Genomic DNA, 24,534 nt, shown 5'->3' with positions numbered 1-24,534 from the left:
TCATCTTCCCTCCTTATATCGTAATTGCCACTGTTTCTACTTGTGACGGACTGACGGTCAACCAAAAGCAACTAAGCAAGCATCATCAGTGGCATAATTGGATGGCACTTCCAAACAGTACAAAGTCAAGGATCCAAATGTTTTTAAAAGCAATTAACAAAACAAAAGAGAAGCATCCATGTACCAGAGATAAAATCATTTTTATTTCAAAAGTCAAACAATTTCATTCTCTCTCTCTCTCTCTCTCTCTCTCCCTTCCTCCTCAAATGCTACAACTGAGTGAAGACCACTCTGCATTTCCACAATTTCATTTCTCAATTGCTACTCTTTTCTTCCTCAAAATTCTCCTAATTAATTTCATCTGCATTTCTATGGACTTTAATCCCATCAACTTTCCACAAAGATAATCTCTTCCACACTTCAACAGCTACTGTCAGTACTGCCTGCAATCTAAAGCTCTGCCTACTACTAATTAACTGTTTGTTGTTTTGCCACAATGGAGCCTCCTTCCTTGAAGCTCACCACTTTTCTGCTTATACTATCCCTTATATTCACCTTTTCTCTAGCTCTAGCCATGACTCAGACTACTGATCCAACCATGGATCCCACAACGCCTCGGTCTGCTCAAATGCCGGGTTCAATACCCGATGACATCCTGCCCCATGAATATACCCGTTTTGCTAAGGTCCAGAGAGTATGTGATTCAGTCCTCTCCTCTGGAATCAATCTCCAATTTGACCCCAACCGTATCAACGCTCTCAAGCCCCAGCTATCATTTGTCAAAGGAGATTGGTTTCAGAACCCTGCTCATGCACCCGCACCCTTAATGCCATTCGACTCATCTGATACAAACTCCAACACCTCTGCCCTACCTGACCCGTTATCATTAACTACTTTCTTGCTAACCCATATCGACCCGAGACACAACTTTAAAAATGCTCTCAATGTAACTGGGGCCCTTGGCATTGGTATTTCCCGAAATGGAACTGCTCCAGAAATGGGTCGGTACCTGTCACCAGAATTTAAGTTCTGGCCAGGCAGTTCTGACCTGACAATAGTTTTTGAAGGGGTCTACACCGAGTCAGATAGCGAGATGATTCTTTGCCTGGTGGGTGAAGCCATGTTACCAACCCGTGAATCCGATCCAAAAAATCCTTGGCAAAAATGGCTGAAAATGGCTGAAACTCATTCTTTACTAGACAAGGATGATAACATAGCTCTCACCCTCCGATATCCCAAATCCTTCACCCTGACAAGCTGGGCAGTACATGGTGAGGTCAGGAGCCTAAACCCTTCATCTGGGACCAGGTACTTTGACCCAGTCAAACTTACTTCTCAACTTGGTGCATACTCGAACTACCAGTTCGGGTCTGAAGACCAGGTCTTGACAGCTTGTGACCCGTACCCCTACCAGGATGAGGTCATCAAGTCCCAACTGGAAGTGTACAAGGGCAGCTCCTTCTGTGGCTTTCTTGATAGTTTTATGTCAGAACAGATGCTATTTGTTGTTCCAAATTGGAATTGTACTTCCAATGATGCATATTGTAAAAAACTGGGTCCGTTTCTGACAAATAGAGCAACTTATCAGACAAATAGAGGTTTCTTTGGTGTTGCTATTACGATGCAGGATGTAAGATGTGAACCACGGGATCCAGCAGTAACAGGGGGCAGCTATGGCTCTGCAAGAGTGTCAGCAGTTTTTCGTGTAGTACCGCCAGGGGTAACTCAATATACAGCTTTTCATCGTACTGGCATCAGTGGTACCACACTTTCAGCTGAGGGTGTGTGGAATTCTTCCACAGGTCAGCTGTGCATGGTTGGGTGCCTTGGTTCCAGTGACAGCTGTGGGTCCCGCATTTGTTTGTACATGCCAACCATTTTTTCGATCAATCAAAGGAGTCTTATATTAGGGCAGGTAACTAGTCTTAGTAAAGAGAGGGAGGACTCACACTACCCTCTCTCATTTGAGAGGCCGTCTCACCCATCTGAGTTGTGGTCCAAGTTCATGGCCTCCTCTGTAATCTCATACCAGTACACCAAGATCAAACAGGCCAGTGCACTGTTAGAAAGAAATGAGCCATCTGCATTTGGTGATGTCATTGCCAAGTCACTCCTGAGCTACCCCAGAAAAGGAGATGAACTTGGTGAGCTGTACAGGCTCTCCAACCTAGCAGATGACCTTTCTTTGCATGTGCCGGCCATACCCGATCCGCGACCAACCAAGAGAACCAAAAGACCTTTTGTAAATCTAGAGATTCTCTCCCTTGGGTCCATGCTTGGCCGCTACTGGTCAGCAACATCCCAAAACGGGCCTCTACCCATTGATAGCAAACCCGGTGTGGTGGGACCTGAGCAGGAGTCAACAACTGGGCCGGAGATGTTGATGAATGTCTCAGCTGAGCTAATACTAACTGGTGAGCCCTACCACAACATCTCAACACTGTACTTGGAGGGGTTGTACAACCCAGTCGATGGTCGGATGTACCTTATTGGTTGCCGAGATGTGCGCGCCACATGGCAAGTTCTCTCTGAGATTGCAAATCTTGAGGCAGGTATGGACTGTTTGATTGAGGTTAAAATTGAATACCCACCTACCACCGCTCGGTGGCTTATAAACCCCACAGCAAAAATTTCCATCTCCAGCCGAAGGAAGGAAGACGACCCACTACATTTTAACATCACCAACCTCCAAACACTACCGATTTTGTACCGTTCACAGAGAGAAGACATTCTCTCTAGAAGAAGTGTGGAGGGTATTTTGCGCGTTCTAACCCTATCCTTAGCTATTGCTTGCATTGGGAGCCAGTTATACTACATCACAGGCAAATCAACAGTGATCCCTTATATATCAGTTGCCATGCTAGCTGTGCAAGCCATAGGTTATAGCATACCTCTAATCACGGGTGCTGAGGCATTGTTTGAGAAAATAACTTCAGAGAAAAACTTTGATGAGCCGCCGTCATACAACATTGAAAAGAGCCAATGGTATTGGGCCATGGATTATCTAGTCAAAATTCTTGTTATGTTTGCATTTCTTATAACATTGAGGCTAGGTCAGAAGGTGTGGAAATCACGTATAAGGATGCTGACACGTAGTCCCTTAGAGCAGTGGCGGGTCCCAAATGACAGAAAGGTGTTCTTAATTTGCCTCGGTGTGCACTCAGCAGGATTTCTTGTGGCGCTTTTGGTTCACCTTATCAATGTTTCTAGGCGGCCGGGCCACCAAGAGACGTATGTCGACTCCCAAGGGAAGAGCCACAAGTTGCATGATCTGGGGATACAGTTGGAGGAGTACATTGGCCTAGTACAAGATTTCTTTCTACTCCCTCAAATAATTGGTAATTATTTATGGAAGATACAATGCAAGCCCCTGACAAAGGCATATTACATAGGAATAACCTTTGTAAGGTTATTTCCACATTTATATGATTGTGTCCGGGCCCCAGTTATAAACCCTTATTTTGGCGAAGAGTATGAGTTTGTGAACACTAGCTCTGATTTTTTCTCCAAATTTGGTGATGTGATGATACCTCTGGTCTCAATTCTGTTTATGGTGGCAGTATATGTACAACAGAGATGGAATTATGAGAAGATTAGTAGTACTGTTAAGTCAGGCCAGAAGAAGCTTGTTTCCATGGGTTCAAGGGTTTATGAGAGGTTGCCATCTATGTCATCTTTTGAGGCTGAGCTCGTCGCTTCAGCTGTGAAGGAGGCCGAGATTACTGGTGAATTGCGCAAGGATGCGCCCTCTCAACTAGAGGAAATTTAGGGTATAGGTCACTGGTGTTTCCTTGTTTTTTTTTTTTTTTTTGAAATGGGTGGAGGGGGTAGAATAATGTGAGAGGCTGCTTATTAATTAGTTGTCTGTTTTATATATTGGTTCAGTAGCAGTTGTAGTTTAATTTCTCTTATGTCAAGGTTGCAAGATGTAACTACCTATTTTCGTTTCTGTTAGCGTCAGGAGATGATTCTCCCAATTAACATTTTGAACCTCAGCACCTGCGTCTGATAATATGCATGGTTCATCGATCGATCTCTTTATTCGGAAGATTTTTGTAGTCCCTTTAAGAGAATCCGATTCTCGAACTGTGATAATGACATTTTGTAGTTGGATGTATATATGTCGTGCCTTAATTTTTAGGGTCTAAAATAGTTGCCGTTATTAATTACAATTTGTCAAGCATGAAATTTGAAAACTCAAAGTTAATCTCTCTAATATTTGCTTGTAATTTGTATTATGTGACAAACAAGTACGAATTTTATTGTAATTATCCTTATTTCTTTTGATAATTTAATATATGCTTTGAAATTATATTATTTCCACATTAGAAAGTTTACAGTGAAATTTTTTTTCTTAAATATTACAATTTTCCCTTGTTTCTTCTGACCGGTATGTAGTTAATTTTGTCGATTTTTTTTTTTAAAAAAAAGAACCAATGAAGTAGAAAATACTCTCTTCACAGAAAAATAATAAATGAAACACATAACAATATGATTAAAAATAATGATATATCCCGTTTGATAAATGTCATAGAAAACATGTAAGATTTTAGAGTACTAGAAAAATAAAATAATATCAACAAAAATCTAATTTATTACTGCTGGTACATCCACAAAAATTATTTTTTGCAAATATATTGCTATTACCAATAGAAGTATGTGTGACGATACCAACACTATTAAGTAATTTTACCCTTGCAGAAAACTAGTTGATATATATATCTCCATTCTATTATTAAGCACGTTTGGTGTCCGATCCTCCAACGGCTACGATTGAAAGATAAAACTTCGGATTAGATTTCAGTCATCCAATTGCATAATTTGTCTTGTTTTGATTAAATGCATATGTTTTATGTATAGAAGTCTAAATTTAGTTAAAAACATAATCACCACATGTTCTGTCACACGATACGTTATAATTAAAATTGAATAAAATTTGAAATTTAGCGAAATATTTATTTGTTTATATTTCTCCTCTTCAATTGAGAAGACTCCACTTTTTATTTTCTTATTTCTTTGTTTCCTTACTTCTTCTTCGTTTCTATACGGATTACAATGAAATTTTTTTTTTTTATATATTTCCTTATTTCTCTTGTTTTTTTCTATACATATTGTTGTGGGAAATTTAGAATATATCAATGTGTGTGTATTCTAAATTAGAAACAAATTAAAGAAGAAGAAGAAGAATATAAATTGAAAACAAAGAAGCATATAAATTGCAACGTGTGTGTGAATATATATTTCTATTATAATATGTATGTATGTGTATATATATATATCCTATACGTACACACGATAACACTTTTTATTTATATTTTTTGATATCATATTATATGTCGATATTGAATTGTTGTACGATATTTGATTTTAGATTTGAATCGAGCTATTATTTGATATCATTGGAACTTAAAAAATAAAAAATTATCACATCATCAAATTGTTATCAGAGATCACGATTAAAGTTAATTAAAAATAAATAATCATATAAATTTTCTATTAACATGTGTCTTAATTTTTGGATAATTATTATTTTCATTAATTTTTTTTTTCTTATAATATGTCTCCGTTGCAATGCACGGGTATGATACTAGTATATATATATATATATATATATATAGATGGACTTGGGTGAGACGCGGAGAATACACGTTTGGTGCTCCATGGTACATTTTAGCCATTTTGAAAATCCAAACAACCGATCCGAACCGCTCAACAGGATCTCCATATTGAAATGTCCTTGGAGACCAAATTTTACATTTTTTGAAATTTTTTTACTATTTATTAAGGCACTTTGAAAATCGCTGATCCGGTGGTCCAGAAATTTTTACTGTTCACCCAGATTTTCAGATTTTCAAAGTGGCTTAATAAATAGTAAAAAAATTCCAAAAAAATGTAAAATTTGGTCTCCAAGCACATTTCAATATGGAGATCACATGTAACGGTTCAGATCGGTTGTTTGGACTTTCAAAATGAAAATACGGCGTGAAGTACAAACGCGTGGTGCTCCGCGTCTCACCCAAGTCCATCTCTCTCTCTCTCTCTCTCTCTATATATATATATTATGAAGTTGGCTACTCTACTTACATAAGCATATGAGGGTATATTCTTATAAGTTATTTTTTTATTTTCAAAACCCAAAAAGTCAATCTGAACCGTTAGATGTGATATCTATATTGAAATGTGCTTGGAGACCAAATTTTACATTTTTCTGAATTTTTTTACTATTTAATAAGCCACTTTGAAAATCGTTGATCCAATGGTAGCTTCTAATTTTACTGTTTTGTTAAGCCATCGTTGGATCAGCGATTTTCAAAGTGGCTTAATAAATAGTAAACAAATTCAGAAAAATGTAAAATTTGGTCTCCAAACACATTTCAATATAGAAATCACATCTAACGGTTCAGATAGACTTTTTGAATTTTGAAAATAAAAATACTTATAAGCATATACTCTCTCATATGTATGAGGTTAAATGCTGGGCTCTGGAAATTAAGTAGCGGAGGCTCCGGTAACACATGAAATTAATATTTGGTGTTTCACAGGACGCAGAAAAACCAATAAAAAGGGGGTGGAGGTTTCAGGTTTTAATTGTGAATGAATGTAGAGATCTAACTGAAGGTAGCTTTATAATTAAATTGAATTAAGTGACATGAATTATTTAATGAAATTAATATTAATTGAGCAATTAAGTACGTATCGATCTATAAAAAGCACAAGTACAATGACCACTACTATACACACCCAATTAATAGGAGAGATGAAGAGAGGAATTGTGACAATGTTACTGGTAGCAGTCTTGGTGGTGTCAGGAGGAGAGATGAAGGCCGCAGTGGGATTTCGGTGGCCGCCATTCCTGTTTTGCCTCCCTGGATGCTTACTGGGAGAAAAATGCTTTCTACGGGCCTTCAAGGCATGTATGGACTCAAAACAAGAGCGGGTTCTTCATGGAAAATCATGGGAATTCTGTCTTCAGGCTGCACAGTCCTACTGCGACATAGGCCATATGCCTTGGAATATTAATGCTACAAGTACCAGAACCAGCATCAAGTCAATTGCATTCAGAAAAACCGTAGCCGAACAGTACGACCCATCCAATCACTATCAGTACTGACTCATGACTACTCACTACTCACTACTCACTACTCAATCAATCATCCATCCCATGCATGCATTATATATATATGCATATCACTTTCCTGAATTTCTTTGTTGTAATCAATAACATAAAAAAAAATCAAGAACTGAATTTAAAATGATAATTGATTTTTATCGACATGATTGCAACAAAAATTAGAAGTTATTGATAATTATGGTATATGAGTTGTGGGACTTGCAGCAAATATGCTAAAATGATCTTCTCTAACTAATTTGGTGATGTCTTAATTAAACAATGAATTAAGATTAGAGACGTGGCACCATATATATATATATATACATGAATTGTATGATATTAATTGCATGTAACTTGTAGATGGCGGGCAATAAGTGCAAAATCAAATGTGTTGATATAATTTACCGATCGATAACTACCACAGTTTTATAAATTAAAACCATTAAAATAAAGGAGGTTACATTAATTAATATATATGTGATGAAACTGAAGCTCTAGCATTAATTGAAGAAAAAATTAATAAGTTACATAATTTAATGACCAATTAATATATAATTAATTGAGGAGGCGCTTCCACGCTGGCTATAAAACATCATCAGTATACGTAGACAGACATGCATGACTGTGACCGCCACGTACACCAGCTAACATTAAGAATATATATATAAGACATCGAGAAAATTGCTTTCTACTGGCTTTTAAGAAATGCATGAACTCAAAGGAAGAGGTTGCTCATGGAAGATCAGCAGAATTCTGTCTTCAGGTGGCACAGTACTACTGCGACATAGGCCATATATATGCCTGTTATCATGCATGTTGATTCATGTATGTAATTGGCTTCCACTTAATTAATTAATTATACCCAATAAAATTATAAATTATTCATGATTTTGGATTATGATCGATCGAGTTGCTAGATTTGCAATTAAAAACATACCAAGTATATATATTAAATGTCGTTAGATCTAATTTGCACCATACGAAATATATATATTAAATGTCAAATTTGATCAATATGAAGAAGCCTTATTATGCAATCAGCAATTATAAATTGGATAACGTACAATGGGTCACTTGACAGTGCATGCTTTCAGAAAAATAACAAATTAATTAAGATCGAAAATGGCGAACTCGATCGATAAACACAGGATCATTAATTAATTAATTAAGCAAGAGGGTAAATAGGTTTTTCACCATGATTGTTTAAGATATAACCAAAATTGCCCAAAATAGCTGCGAAGAAATGGATGGCAAACATTGTCCATGCAATAACTCTACAGGAGAGGGGCAGCTTGAAAGAATACAAACATGCAGGGTACGCCACGCTAATCAACAACAACACCACTGCACAAATCCACCTCAATTTCAGTGCCAAGACAGAACGTTCCCGTTCCCGTTCCCGGTCCAATATGATGAATTTGTGTGCACAGAAGACGTAAACTTGAACCAGAACAGCCACTATGAAAAACAGAGCTATTGTTTGCATGCTATATGAAGTACGGAAACTAGCTATGCAAATCACAGGGATATCACAAAAGAGAAGGAACAAAGCCGTTACCAGCACATTGCCGTTCTTACTCAGTTCGCAACAGGGCTGGGAAGGTTGAATTTGAATTTGAATTTGCATTTGCATTTGCATTTGCATTTGCATTTGCGGGATGGCATCATTTGCGTCCTCATCAACATCCATTGGAGATTTTCAGATTTTTATACAGCGCCGGCCGCACCACATGAGAAAAAGCAAATATTAATTGGAATGGAATGGAGAATACTAAAGATTGCGTGCTTAATTTGCCATTTTTACCCTTTCATATGCTTGAAAAAGAAACCTAAAGATAGAATATATGATTGCTACACACTTAATTTGTTATCTTTAACATCACTCATATTCATGATATATATATATATAGAGGAGGGTTCAAATGCACTCAAATTTGTATGCACCCAAATGCATCCTATCATTTTTCTCCGTTTTCAAAGTCTGAATAGTCAATCCGAACCGTTAGATGCGATCTATATATTAAGATGTGCTTGGAGACCAAATTTTACATTTTTTGGAATTTTTTTACTATTTATTAAGCCACTTTGAAAAATCGCTGATCCAATGGTCCAGAAAATGTAAAATCAGCGGCATAGCGGGGAGGCCAAAAAAAAAACTTTAGCGAATAGCGGAAGCCATCATAAATAGCGTTTTCTTATTTCAAAAATTATATTTTATATTTCTACTAATAGTAAACATGTCTCATTGAGAAAAAAAACACCAAATTGATTAAGAAGTTATAATATTCATATTGAAGTTCAATTTCTCATGGACAAGGTCCCTAGGCATTGTTTAACTTCTTCATTTTTGGAAAACCCAACAATAATGCATAATACAAAATTTAATTGATATAGCGGTATAGCCCGCACATGTTCTATTATATTGATATAGTTTGATAAAGTAAAAAAAAGCCCATCTGGACATTAACGCCCATTAAAATTACCAACCCATGTAGCATAGCAGACTGCTATTGCCGCTACGCGCTACACGCTATAGCGGCTGTAGCTCGATTAGCACAGTTTTACCCCGTAGCTTAGCTTTCTAGGTCCAAAATCGCTATAGTTGCGCTATAGCTAGCTATTTAGAACACTAATATATATTTATATATATAGAGAGACAGAGAGAGAGAGATGGGCTATGGTGCATTGCAATGTATAGCTTCTTTTGTACATTGCACTATAAATCACTGGATTCATAGTCTAAATAACCTATCCAATCCATTAATCTTGTTCTTCATATTAATATGTATTTGGAGACTAAATTTTATAGTTTTTGAAATGTTTTTACTATTTTTTTAGATTTATTGAAAATCACTGTTTTTTATGGTCCAGATTTGTCTAAAAACAATTATTTTCAATAAATCTAAATAAATAGTAAAAAAATTTCAAAAAATATAAAATTTGGTCTCCAAATTTTACATTTTTTGAATCAGCAATTTTCAAAGTGACTTAATAAATAGTAAAAAAATTCAGAAAAATGTAAAATTTGGTCTCCAAACACATATTAATATAGAGAACAAGATGAACGGTTCGGATCGACGTTTTGAATTTTGCAATTTCAAATTTGGACCGTATGCATATCGGGTTATATGCATACGAATGCACATTAGTCACTCTCTCTCTCTCTCATTATATATATGTGTGCGTGTGTGTGTATATATAGGACTTGGCTACGGTGCTATGGGTTGCATAGAGACCTCACATGCTATGGCTCAACATTCTAGTTTTCAAAATCCTAACGGTCGATCCGAACCATTCATCTTGTTCTCCATATTAATATGTGTTTGGAGACCAAATTTTACATTTTTTGGAAATTTTTTACTATTTTTTTAGATTTATTGAAAATCGATGTTTTTCAGACAAATCTGGACCATAAAAAACAGCGATATTCAATAAATCTAAAAAAATAGTAAAAAAATTCCAAAAAATGTAAAATTTGGTCTCCAAGCACATATTAATATAGAGAACAAGATGAACGGTTCAGATCGACCGTTAGGATTTTGAAAACTTGAATATTGAGCTGTAGCACGGGAGGCCTCTATGCAACCGATAACATATTAGCCGGACCCTATATATATATATATATATATAGGGTCCGGCTAATTTGCTGCAGGCAGCATTTTAGCCGGAGGTGCTGCCACTGTTTTTTCTATTTTTTGATGTACAAATGAAAAATCTAAACCGTTAGATGTTTAATCTATATTATAATCTACTTGGAGACCAAATTTTACATTTTTTGGAATTTTTTTACTATTTATTAAGCTGGTTTGAAAACTGCTGATTTCAGTAAATTTCTACAGCATTGAAATCAACGGTTTTCAAACTAGCTTAATAAATAGTAAAAAAATTCCAAAAAATGTAAAATTTGGTCTCCAAGTAGATTATAATATAGATTAAACATCTAACGGTTTAGATTTGTCGTTTGAACATCAAAAAATAGAAAAAACAGTGGCAGCACCGCCGGCAGAAATGCTGCCAGCAGCAAATTAGCCACAACCTATATATATATAGGGTCCGGCTAATTTGCTGCCGGTAGCATTTTAGCCGGAGGTGCTGCTGAGTTTTTTATTTATTTTGTGATGTCCAAACAATAAATCCAAACCGTTAGATATTTAATCTATATTATAATCTACTTGGAGACCAAATTTCACATTTTTTGGAATTTTTTTACTATTTATTAACTTGGTTTGAAAACCGTTGATTTCAGTAAATTTCTGCAGCATTGAAATCAGCGGTTTTCAAACCAGCTTAATAAATAGTAAAAAATTCCAAAAAATGTAAAATTTGGTCTCCAAGTAGATTATAGTATAGATTAAATATCTAATGGTTTGGATTTGTTGTTTGTACATCACAAAATGAAAAAAGGCCGGCAGCAAATTAGCCACTGCCTATATAGTAAAACATCAATTTTCAATAAATCTAAAAAAATAGTAAAAAAATTCCAAAAAATATAAAATTTGGTCTCTAAACACATATTAATATGGAGAACAAGATGAACGGTTCGGATCGACCATTAGGATTTTGAAAAGTCCAATATTGAGCCGTTGCACGGAGGCCCTCTATGCTACGCATAGCATATTAGCATATTTCTACATATACATATATTATATTATATAGATAAATATACATATACATATATTGTACAAAAATGAGTTTATAAAAAAAACAAACCCATGGATTATATGTAATTAGAGTAGAACTAGGGTGTTCTTAAGCTCACCAAAGTGTTTGGTGAGCTTAACTCCAAAACCCATCAAATTGATTTCAAATGACGAATTCGTACCGTTGAAATCCACCTACCTTACGAGTGATGCGTCTACATGTGAAAATTTTAAACATTTGAATTAATTTAGTATAAAGTCAAGCGGTAAAAAAAACATTCAAAATTGAATGCACTAAAATTAATTTATTAACCTTCTAATTTTGACCGATTGACTTTATACTAAATTAATTCGAATGTTTAAAATTTTCACATATAGACGCATCACTCGTAAGGTAGGCGGATTTCAACGGTACGGATTCGTCATTTGAAATCGATTTGATGGGTTTTGGAGTTAAGCTCACCAAACACTTTGGTGAGCTTAAGAACACCCTAGTTCTACTCACGTAATTATATTATATATACATATAACATATACATATACATATATTATATATTCATATATATATATATATATATATATAGAGTAAGGCTTGGGTGCTATGGATAGCATAGAGGGCTACGGTGCTACGGCTCAATATTCGAGTTTTCAAAATCCTAACGGTCGATCCAAACCGTTCATCTTGTTCTCCATATTAATATGTGTTTGGAGACCAAATTTTATATTTTTTGGAAATTTTTTACTATTTTTTTAGATAGGTAAAAAATCACTTGATCTAAAAAATTATGCACCATTGAGATATTTGATTTTCTACCTATTTAAAAAAATAGTAAAAAATTTCCAAAAAATATAAAATTTGGTCTCCAAACACATATTAATATGGAGAACAAGATGAACGGTTTGGATCGACCGTTAGGATTTTGAAAACTCGAATATTGAGCCGTAGCCCTCTATGCTATCCATAGCACCCAAGCCTTACTCTAGATATATATATATATATATATATATGAGTAGAGTTCCAATGCCTCATTTTTTTTATACCTCATCATACCTCATATTTTATATCTTCATTTTCTTCATATTCAAAGTCTAAATTGTCGATCCGAACCGTTCAACATAATATCCATACTAAAATATGGTTAGGGATGAAATTTTATAATTTTTGAAATTCTTTTACTATTTTTTAAGATGGGTAGAAAATCACTGTTTTTTGAACGGTTCAAAAACAGTGATTTTGTACCTATCTTAAAAAATAGCAAAAAAATTCCAAAAAATATAAAATTTCATCCCTAACCATATTTTAGTATAAATATTTTGTTGAACGGTTCGGATCGACAATTTGGACTTTGAAAATGAAAATATAAAATATGAGGTATGAAAAAAATGAGGCATTGGAACCCTCCTCGATATATATATATATATATAGAGAGAGAGAGAGATGGGCTATGGTGCATTGCAATGCATGGAGGGTTTGGTGCATTGGACCATAAATCTAAAATTCAAAATCCAAATGACCGATCCAAACCGTTCATCTTGTTCTCCATATTAATATGTGCTTGGAGACCAAATTTTACATTTTTCTGATTTTTTTTACTATTTATTAAGTATTTTACAAAATTGTTGATCCAACGGTGGCTTAACAAAACAGTAAAATCAGCAGCCACCGTTGGATGAACAATTTTGTAAAATACTTAATAAATAGTAAAACAAATTCAGAAAAATATAAAATTTGGTCTCCAAACACATATTAATATGGAGAACAAGATGAACGGTTTGGATCGGCCATTTGGATTTTGAATTTTAGATTTATGGTCCAATCCACAAACCCCTCCATGCATTGCAATGCACCATAGCCCATCTCTCTCTCTATATATATATATACATATATTATGAGAGTGACTAATATGCATTCGATAGCATATGGGGAGATATGCATACCATCAAAATTTAAAATTTCAAAATCCAAAAAGTCGATCTGAACCATTCATCTTGTTCTCCATATTAATATGTGCTTGGAGACCAAATTTATATTTTTCTGAATTTTTTTACTATTTATTAAGCCACTTTGTAAATTGCTGATCCAACGGTGGCTGCTGATTTTATTGTTTTGTTAAGCCACCGTTGGATCAACAATTTTCAAAGTGGCTTAATAAATAGTAAAAAAATTCAAAAAATATAAAATTTGGTCTCCAAGCACATATTAATATGGAGAACAAGATGAATGGTTTAGATCGACTTTTTGGATTCTGAAATTTCAAATTTTGATCGTATGCATATCGCCCCATATGCTACCGAATGCATATTAGTCACTCTACATATATTATATTATATATACATACATATACATATATTATATTATATATACATATACATATATTATACATATACATATACATGTACATGTACATATACATATACATATACATATATTATTAAAAAAATAAGTTTATATATAAAAAAAACCGTGGATTTTTTTCACGGTTTGGGTATTTTTAAAAAATCGGTCCGATCCTGGTTATTTCTATTAAAATATTTTATAAAATGGATATTTTTAAAAAACTTGGGCTTGCGCTGTAAAATTCTTAGGTATAAAAATGAAAATAATATTAAATGTTTTCTTTCAATATTCTCAATCATAATATTTTTTAGAGAAATGTTCTGGTACCCCGAGCTCGTCCTCGAACTGGTTTAACTGGGTTTAACTGTCTGCTAATAACGAAAATTTGTTAATTTGCCATTAATTAATGCATTGTTATTTTACATTGATTGCTTTAAATGTTAGCTTTGTACGGTTTTGTCTTGCGCTTTAATTTCGTGGACAGTCTGTTAGGAAGAGTTGTAATCACTAATCCCCGAGCTAGTCCCCCAGCTTATTAACAGTCATGTAATAATTAATTAACTACTTACTTGAACGTACTTTAAAGTACAATTTAAACCCAATTAGCTCGGGGACGCGATGGGGGATTGGTTCTAATTTTAATTATGCAAATTAACAATTTTTGATATTTAATAACTAAAAATACAGTCTCCATTTTGAACAAGTAATCCATTAAATGAAGATTTTTCAATGTTTGTAAATACAGGTTTATATGCTTTAAAATTTGTTTGAAGAATAAGCTTTATAATGTGTTTGTAAACACAGTTTTATATGTTTGTAACACAGATTTTTTAATTTTTGTAAACACAGGTTTATATGTTTTAAAATGTGTTTGTAAACACAGGTTTATATGTTTGTAACAAATTTTTCAATGTTTGTAAACACAGATTTATATGCTTTAAAATGTGTTTGTAAACAAAGGTTTACATGCACAAATTTTAATTGCTTTGTTTATGTTATTTTCTTGCCAGTACATATTGGTTTACATGCTTAACTTGTTCACATGTACTGTTCCTAGCACATTCTGCACAAATGAATAAAATTTGTGCTAGGGGACGCTATCGGGGATTAGTACAAATTTAAAGGTGTAAATTTCATGCTCGGGAACGCGCTTGGAGATTGGTTCCAGTTTAGATCTGTAAATTTTTGCTCAGGGACGAATTCGGGGATTCGTTTTTGTTTTTAAAAATAAAAATTTAACTTATTTACAATGAAAGTTAAACACTTGAACGCAGTAGATTAAACGTTTTTCTTTATATGTTTAAATTATACGATTGTTTTGTTGCATTTGGCGGTGCTTTTGTTAAATTTGTTTAACAGAGCATTTTTCTTTTCATGTAGCGAAATTCTATACAATAAAGAAAGATTGGTACTGTTATTGCACTGAATGAAGTAAAACTTGATCTTTTTGTCGCCGATATTCTAGAAAGTTAGGGGACGCACACGGGTACTTTGTTTGAGGTACAATTATTCCTATTTTTTATTGAATTAGCTAATCAAATGCTAGTCGAGTTACCTTTTAATTAATCAATGACATTCCAACTCAGAGTCTCACCGATTTTAAAATTTATTGGATAAACTTTTGAATTTAAACAACTTAAACTTCACAATTATTGTGTATACATACAAAATTTATAAATTTTAAATTAAATTTACTTTAAAGGTAACCAAATAAAAAAAAGTTTTAAATTAACTTTAATGTATTTATTTTTCATTATTTTTTTACAGCTTGACCATGTACTTGATAAATTCAAAACTTTAAAATTTTTGATATACGTGCATCACTCACGAAGTACTTTGATTTCAACGGTTTGGATTTGTAGTTCGAAATCAATCCGATAACCATTTGGAGGTGTGCTGACCGATCTCTCTTGGTGAGCACATCTCCAAATGACTATCGGATTGACTCTGAACTACGAATCTAAACCGTTGAAATCCAAGTACTTCGTGAGTGATGCATATATATGCAAAATTTTTAAAGTTTCGAATTCATTTAGCATATTCTCAAGTGGTGAAAACAATGAACATTTTATAAATTATTTTTTTAATTGTTTTAATTATGCATTAATTTTTCATTATTGCTTTGACTGCTTGATAATGTACTTAATGACTTCGAAACTTTAAAATTTTTGATATACATGCGTCACTCACGAAGTCCTTGGATTTCAACGGTTTGGCCTGTAGAACATTTTCAACACAGAATGCCGAAATGGGCCTCCACAAGATGCGAATTGGAGGATTCTAAAGAGTTAATTTAAAAAACAAGTTCCAATTAATTATAGGTGCATCGCCTTAATTTTCAAATAGAAAAAAAAACTAGGTAATGTTCAGGATTATATTCATTGAAATCTATCTCCTAGTTTTGATTCAATGTATCAAGATATTGGAATTTACTTATCATATCTCTGTGATTCAATGTATCAAGATATTGGAATTTACTTACCATATCTCTGATTCAATGTAGCAAGATTCGTTCACTGCAACGTACATAAATTTTCAGATCATACTTTAATTGTGGAAAATTTGGTGCATGTCATCTGAAGTTTACCCTAGTTAGTTTACTAGCTTTCACCTATATATATATATAGCCCCTTGAATCTTCCCAAAGCAAAACATCAAAAGTCAAAACCCAAGACTCAAGTTCCAATTAAATTAAATCAAAGATATATATCTATATATATATATCTATAATGTCATCTGAAGCATCAGTCGACCTCAAAATACAACATCCTCAGAACTTTCGATTCAAGTCAATCCCAGACTCACATGATTGGTCGTCTCATCTCTATGATCATCCATCTGTGGAACCCATTGGTCTTGATTCCGTCCCAGTGATCGATCTAAATGATCCAAACTTAATTTACAAAATAGGTAAAGCATGTCAAGAATGGGGAGTTTTCCTCATAAGGAATCATGGCATTGAACCGGAACTTTTGAACCGGTTCGGTTCACAAATCCATCGGTTATTTGCACTGCCGGTACAAGTCAAGCTCAAGGTAGCCAAGACTAAAGGAACTGATGCAGGCTATGGTGGTGCACCTATCTCTCATCTTTTTCCCAAGTTCATGTGGTATGAAGGATTTGCCATTCAAACTGGATCTCTTCTTCACCAGGCACAGATACTTTGGCCCGATGACTATTCTTTATTTTGGTAAAAAATATATCTTTAATTTAATTTATTCCTACGTACGTACATCTAGAAAAAACTTTCTTAATTAATTTCTACTGATAAGATAATTGTCTACGTACAGCGCAGTGATAGAGGAATACAAGAAAGCCATAAAGCCGCTAGGCCATAGATTGATGCATTTGATGCTTCTTTCATTGGGATTGACTGAAGAAGAAATAGACAATACCCTAATAGGAGATTCCAGCAAAATAAAGAATGCAATGCATCTGAACTCGTACCCTGCTTGTCCCGATCCAGATCAGGTTGTCGGTCTGGCGCCCCACACTGACACCGGCTTTGTTGCTGTTTTGTACCATAATGGAGTAAGCGGGCTTCAGGTCTTAAGGTGCAAAGATGATATTGGCCCGGCAAGATGGGTTACGGTACCGGTGGTACCTAACACATTTGTAGTCAATATTGGTGATCTCATGCATGTTCTGTCTAATGGAACGTTTAACAATGTTGTGCACCGGTCCACAGTGAGCAAGACAAATCAACGACTGTCAGCTGCGTATTTCTTAGGGCCTCAACTTGATGTCAAGGTAGGGCCTCTTAGTGAGTTAACCGGACCGGAGCAGGGCCCACCACTGTATAGGCCAGTGACGTGGCCGGAGTTGCAGAAGTTGAAGAGTATGCTTTATGATAAGGCTCTTCCATCAATGAAAATAGATGGCAAATTCAAATAAAGGAGGGGTGCTTAATTGAGGGATTGAGTGAGAGAGACGATATCGATACTAATTAATTGGTAAGCTATATATATATGATATCTTTTGTTGCTATGATGAGCACAGAATGATTATTTCAATATATATTATAATAAGTAATTTGAAAAATATGTAATAGTTTTTTTTTAATAATTAAAATTAAGATGCAGACCTTTGAGCGGGTGCATATATATATGCTACGTACTTTAATTTCAGATCAAAGAATTAATTAATGTTTTAGCCTGCCTCATTAATTATCATATAAACCATCAAACAGATCGACATAAGAAGGAACACTACTACAGAATTTCAAATCTACACCGCTCAAACAACACCGAATTTGACAAAACCGGTGTTGTATGTATCTTAGTAGCGGTTAAACTTACAACCGGTGCTAAATGTCTAACATACAACACCGGTTTATTTCTAAAAACCGGTGCTGAATATTTAGCACCAGTTTTTAGAAATAAACCGGTGTTGTATGTTAGACATTTAGCACCGGTTTTTTAAATAACCGGTGTTGTATATTTAGCACTGGTTTTTGAAAATAAACCGGTGTTGTATGTTAGACATTTAGCACCGGTTTATTATTATTAACCGGTGTTGTATGTAACAGATGCAATGTTAGCGCAAGGACCCGAATGGCTTGTGAGGACGTACCAAGGATATGACATCAATGAGTACATCTTTTACACTAAAAAACAAGATGACAAGAGTACCATGCAAAATACTGGTGTGACATTAGTAGATTGGTCGAAAGAATTCTCGAGATCAAAAGATTCTCGGCCAATAGACATGTCAAGTTCATATTATGGTTTTATTGAAGAAATTTGAGAACTAAATTACATTAACATTAAAATTCCTTTATTTAAGTGTCAATGGATCGATACCGTCCTAGTGTAAAACTTGATAAATACGGGTTTAATTACTCTAGTGCATAAAGAGCATTTGGGATATGTTAATGACCCGTTCACACTTGCCAAACAAGCGCATCAAATATTCTACGTCCTTGACCCGGCCGACAATGCCCTTAAATGGCATGTTGTTCTTCATGGGACAAGATGTATCGTCGGTATTGAAAATGTCATAGACGAAGAAGAATATGATTATTTCGACGAAGTTCCTCCATTCTTTGTTGGCATGTAACCTGCAGAACATGCAAATGACGATATCGATGAAGCAAATTACATGCGATCCGATCACCAAGAAGGATTAATTGTGGATTGACAATCATTTTTGAATTTTAGTCGAGATACATTTAAATAGTTTATCATCAATTAATTTTAATTTACAATAATTCAATTAATTTTAAATATTTGTTATATTTAAATTATTCTACTGTAGTGCCGGAAGATTTAAATTTGAAGTGGATCCGAAGTGAGCTCCAGTAGTTTAGTTTTGAATTTTGTTCTCATTTGTAAAATTAACCTTACTTTCCATTTGTGGTCATTAATTAGTACAATTTATTTTACAATTTATGTTACAATTTATTTTATATTTGTTAAGTTATTTTATGTGACTACAATTTTTTTTTTAATTTGAACACGTACTCATTTCATATTTTTAAAATTATACAATAATAAAATTATAATTTAAATATTATTTATGATAATTACAGCATATTTTTCATAAATAAAAAATGAACGAGATCTTGCAATTTAAAAAAAAATCAAGTATCAACATAGCTTTTCTTTAAATAACCGCTGTAAAAAAAATTCCAAATTTGAACAGCTATCTTCAAAAATTGAGAAAAAATTTCGACTGGCGCTCTCTCACTCGAATCCATATCTTCTGAGGTAACAAAATAGTTATGCTTTATATTTGGACTGTCCGATTGCATTTTGGGTCAATCCATCCTTTTCATAAAACACACAGGTCCTTTAATATTTGTGCATATTTTATTTAAACGGACTGGATACAAACAAAAATAACCTGTTACCTTAGGTGATATGAATTGCTCCGCACCCTCATTCTAAATTTCTTTAAGTTCAAGGTTTTCCCGCACCATCATTCAAAAATTTCTGAAATTTCTTGGCGGCTTCGCTAAACCCTTGCTACTCCTTTGCCGCACCTGCCGATCTGAGCCTCTCTAGACAAAATTTTCTGAATTGCTCCTCTAAACCCTTGCTACTCGTTTCCTGCACCAAGATGGAGCCGCCGCACCGGCCGTAGAGAGACTCGATCCGAGCCAGCGCCCGAGAGAGACATTGTTGCTTGGACCAACCATTATGCGGCTACACTTAACACGTGGTGCCTAAACAAGTTCTCGATCCCTTTCTTGTCAGAAATTCAACAAGTTACATGGTAAGTGCTCTTCCCTCTTGTATGAGCTTCTTTAGGTGCTTTGCATTTAGGCCATAAATTTTAGCCTTTGGTAGATCGCGGTGACACTTAACACTTTTTTTGGTACCACATTTGTGAACGTGAATGTGCTATTTGGAACTCTTTGACCGTGCACACAAGTTGCTTGATGAAATGTCCCAAAGAGACTCTTAGCGTGAAATCGGCAAATAACAAATTTTCTACTTTATTCCAGTTGTATTTCTCCCGAGTAGGATCAGCCAATTAATTTATATGATATGAATTGTGTTTTCTTTTATCTAACATTTATATATAAACAACAGTGAATCATTTTTGTAGGCAACGGATCAGACAAATTATGATAGTCATAGCATATAAATTTGATTCACTTAAGCACTAATTTACCTCTTTCTTAATCTGTAGTAAATAAATGCAAATGAGAATTGATCCGTTGATGGAATCTGAAGCGATGGATCAAACTTTAGTGGGTTACGAAAAGGTCATGTCAAAGAGGATCAAGTCTAATAAGGAGAGGATGCAACAACTTGGCATCCTCAATCTGTCACATGATGTCAACGGTGATTCCAGAAGCTCTAATTCGAAAAAGAGCAAGAGGAACAAGAAGAAGAAAATTGATTTAACCCCCCCTTAAGCATGTGTGAATATTTTGAGATATGAAAATAAGGTACTAGTTAAATTTAATTTGATGCAATTCTCTTTAAGTTCATTAAGTTTAACATCTAAATTAACAATTTAATATAATTTCATGCAGTGCTTAAGTTTGTCGCCGTATTCGATGGAAGATCTTAAACAATTTCAGGCAATATGAACTAATTTCTTTGTGGAAAAATATTTGTAATTGATTATGAAGTTATTTTAGCTTGTTTTAGTTAAGATAGTGTGAGAGATGATATTATCTTAGCTTGTTTTTGTTGAAACTATCAAATTTAGTTAAGATGATACTTTTAAATCATGTGTTGTTTCATTTGTATAATGTTTTGTCCATTCTATATTTTATACATGTGAATATTTAATTTATGGCTAGCAAATTCGGAGACTAGCCTAATGTAAAACCAAATTCCAAACAATAAAAAAAATTAACGATAAAAACTGGTTCTAAAAAAAAATTACTGGACAATTCAATTGATATATAACACCGGTTATTTAACAAAACCGGTGTTGAATATAGCTTATAACACCGGTTTTTATGAAGAAACCGGTTTAGCTTATAACATTTAGCACCGGTTTTTATGTAAAAACCGGTGTTGTTTCATTACATTTAGCATCGATTTTTACGTAAAAACCGGTGTTGTTGCATTACATTTAGCACCGGTTTTAAACCGGTGCTAATCAATCGATGGAATCAGCACCGGCCCGATCAGCACCGGTTTGAAAACCGGTTTTAAATGTAAAAAAAAACCGGTGCAGATTTGAAATTCTGTAGTAGTGGAAAATGATAATTAATTAACAGAGAATAAGAATGCACCGTCCGATCCATGCATATACCAACCAGAGTGATACAAACACGCTCATAATTAATTACAGAAGCACACTCGACCACGCTATAGTGAAAGAGGAATAGACGTGTCTTTTTCCCAAGAGGGTGAGGTGCCCATACTGGTAAATCAGATACAACTTCAAATCAAATTATGGTGCACCGTGTTATAGACTAGGGGCATTAACGGGTCGGAGTCAGCCCAAAAGAGAGCAATCCAGCTGCAGGTACTGCATGCGTTTTATTGGAAGTTCTATTTGATACAATGTTATCAGAACCGGACTCGGTAAATTTTCGATTTAACAGTTTACTGATCGAACCAATGGATCAACCGGTTTAATTGCTAATTTATTCAAATACAAACAAATACATATGAGATATGATGACTGTTATAAATCATTATTTAATATTGTATCTGTGAAAATTCACACATACATTTTCAATAATATAGTATAAATCAATTAATATCTATATTTCAAAATTTAATATCTAAATAGAATGGTAATACCGATTTTATTAAAATTGATCAGATGTTTTTCTTTATAGAGAAAAATATAATTTGATAAATAGTTGCACAAATTTTAATCAACAGTGATTTAATAGATAGATTTATTGATATTGCTCATGAAATTTAAGGCTATTCTGGTATTTCAACTGGGCTTCGACCTAGCAGACTATGACATTGTAAATATTTTTTATTACTTTGAGCGTTAGTGGGCCATTGCTCACTGACCTTCAAAAAACCATGCTCTTGTACAAAATTGTATCAATCAACTTTCCATTTAAGGCTATTCTGGTAATTTAAGGCTATTCTGGTATGATCGCATCCGTTATAGAATGACTCAAACCCCTTCTTAAATGCAAATAACGACTGAACTTTTTATTTTCCTTTTTCTTTTAAATTAAAAATCGATTTTATTTCATCAAAAATAATCTACTTTTTATTTAATTTAAGAATTGATATTTCATAATTCGATAAAACTCCGAGACAACCGCCTCGTTGCGCTCACGTACGAAATTACGCCATTTACGGATGCGACGCGCGGCAACAAAACAAAAAGGAATGCAACACAGGGACTTCCCAGGAGGTCACCCATCCTAGTACTACTCCTGCCCAAGCAGGCTTAACTGCGGAGTTCCGATGGGATCTGGTGCTTTAGTGCTGGTATGACCGCATCCGTTATAGAATGACTCAAACCTCTTCTTAAACGCAAATAACGACTGAACTTTTTATTTCCCTTTTTCTTTTAAATTAAAAATCGATTTTATTTCATCAAAAATAATCTACTTTTTATTTAATTTAAGAATTGATATTTCATAATTCGATAAAACTCCGAGACAACCGCCTCGTTGCGCTCACGTACGAAATTACGCCATTTACGGATGCGACGCGCGGCAACAAAACAAAAAGGAATGCAACACAGGGACTTCCCAGGAGGTCACCCATCCTAGTACTACTCCGGCCCAAGCAAGCTTAACTACGGAGTTCCGATGGGATCCGGTGCTTTAGTGCTGGTATGATCGCATCCGTTATAGAATGACTCAAACCTCTTCTTAAACGCAAATCACGACTGAACTTTTTATTTCCCTTTTTCTTTTAAATTAAAAATCGATTTTATTTCATAAAAAATAATGTACTTTTTATTTAATTTAAGAATTGATATTTCATAATTAGATAAAACTCCGAGACAACCGCCTCGTTGCGCTCACGTATGAAATTACGCCATTTACAGATGCGACGCGCGGCAACAAAACAAAAAGGAATGCAACCCCAGGAGGTCACCCATCCTAGTACTACTCCTGCCCAAGCACGCTTAACTGCGGAGTTCCGATGGGATCCGGTGCTTTAGTGCTGGTATGATCGCATCCGTTATAGAATGACTCAAACCTCTTCTTAAACGCAAATAACGACTGCACTTTTTATTTCCCTCTTTCTTTTAAATTAAAAATCGATTTTATTTCATCAAAAATAATCTACTTTTTATTTAACTTAAGAATTGATATGTCACAATTCGATAAAACTCCGAGACAACCGCCTCGTTGCGCTCACGTACAAAATTACGCCATTTACGGATGCGACGCGCGGCAACAAAACAAAAGGGAATGCAACACAGGGACTTCCCAGGAGGTCACCCATCCTAGTACTACTCCTGCCCAAGCACGCTTAACTGCGGAGTTCCGATGGGATCCGGTGCTTTAGTGCTGGTATGATCGCATCCGTTATAGAATGACTCAAACCTCTTCTTAAACGCAAATAACGACTGCACTTTTTATTTCCCTCTTTCTTTTAAATTAAAAATCGATTTTATTTCATCAAAAAAAATCTACTTTTTATTTAACTTAAGAATTGATATGTCACAATTCGATAAAACTCCGAGACAACCGCCTCGTTGCGCTCACGTACAAAATTACGCCATTTACGGATGCGACGCGCGGCAACAAAACAAAAAGGAATGCAACACAGGGACTTCCCAGGAGGTCACCCATCCTAGTACTACTCCTGCCCAAGCAGGCTTAACTGCGGAATTCCGATGGGATCCGGTGCTTTAGTGCTGGTATGATCGCATCCGTTATAGAATGACTCAAACCTCTTCTTAAACGCAAATAACGACTGCACTTTTTATTTCCCTCTTTCTTTTAAATTAAAAATCGATTTTATTTCATCAAAAAAAATCTACTTTTTATTTAACTTAAGAATTGCTATGTCACAATTCGATAAAACTCCGAGACAACCGCC

At 34.6% G+C, this 24,534-nt stretch overlaps 2 protein-coding genes, 4 non-coding genes and 1 pseudogene across 6 annotated transcripts; 2 read left to right on the top strand and 5 right to left on the bottom strand.

Annotated features, from left to right (window-relative positions):
• The first annotated feature begins 227 nt into the window (after positions 1–227).
• On the top strand, positions 228–3,929 carry LOC144568444 (PII, uridylyltransferase (DUF2921)). The gene has a single exon (XM_078318801.1). The coding sequence runs from the start codon at positions 497–499 to the stop codon at positions 3,767–3,769; it is 3,273 nt and encodes a 1,090-aa protein (XP_078174927.1). The 5' UTR covers positions 228–496; the 3' UTR covers positions 3,770–3,929.
• A 12,889-nt stretch (positions 3,930–16,818) lies between these two features.
• LOC144568617 (gibberellin 3-beta-dioxygenase 1-like) lies at positions 16,819–18,015 on the top strand. The gene is made up of 2 exons (XM_078318991.1): positions 16,819–17,279; positions 17,380–18,015. Exons 1-2 carry the CDS (start codon positions 16,819–16,821, stop codon positions 17,981–17,983), a joined length of 1,065 nt encoding a protein of 354 aa, XP_078175117.1. The 3' UTR covers positions 17,984–18,015.
• Positions 18,016–22,857: 4,842 nt separating this feature from the next.
• Positions 22,858–22,976, bottom strand: LOC144569010 (5S ribosomal RNA). The gene has a single exon (XR_013515923.1). It is a non-coding gene; the product is annotated as a 5S ribosomal RNA (ribosomal RNA).
• Positions 22,977–23,207: 231 nt separating this feature from the next.
• LOC144569008 (5S ribosomal RNA) lies at positions 23,208–23,326 on the bottom strand. Its single transcript, XR_013515921.1, has one exon. It is a non-coding gene; the product is annotated as a 5S ribosomal RNA (ribosomal RNA).
• A 214-nt stretch (positions 23,327–23,540) lies between these two features.
• LOC144569012 (5S ribosomal RNA) lies at positions 23,541–23,666 on the bottom strand (annotated as a pseudogene).
• A 231-nt stretch (positions 23,667–23,897) lies between these two features.
• Positions 23,898–24,016, bottom strand: LOC144568941 (5S ribosomal RNA). The gene has a single exon (XR_013515857.1). It is a non-coding gene; the product is annotated as a 5S ribosomal RNA (ribosomal RNA).
• A 231-nt stretch (positions 24,017–24,247) lies between these two features.
• Positions 24,248–24,366, bottom strand: LOC144569009 (5S ribosomal RNA). Its single transcript, XR_013515922.1, has one exon. It is a non-coding gene; the product is annotated as a 5S ribosomal RNA (ribosomal RNA).
• Positions 24,367–24,534: the final 168 nt, after the last annotated feature.

The sequence above is a fragment of the Carex rostrata genome, chromosome 17 (assembly GCF_964058835.1).
Source record: "Carex rostrata chromosome 17, lpCarRost1.2, whole genome shotgun sequence".
Classification (NCBI taxonomy): Eukaryota; Viridiplantae; Streptophyta; class Magnoliopsida; order Poales; family Cyperaceae; genus Carex; species Carex rostrata.
This window is presented reverse-complemented; position numbering and strand designations above follow the sequence as displayed.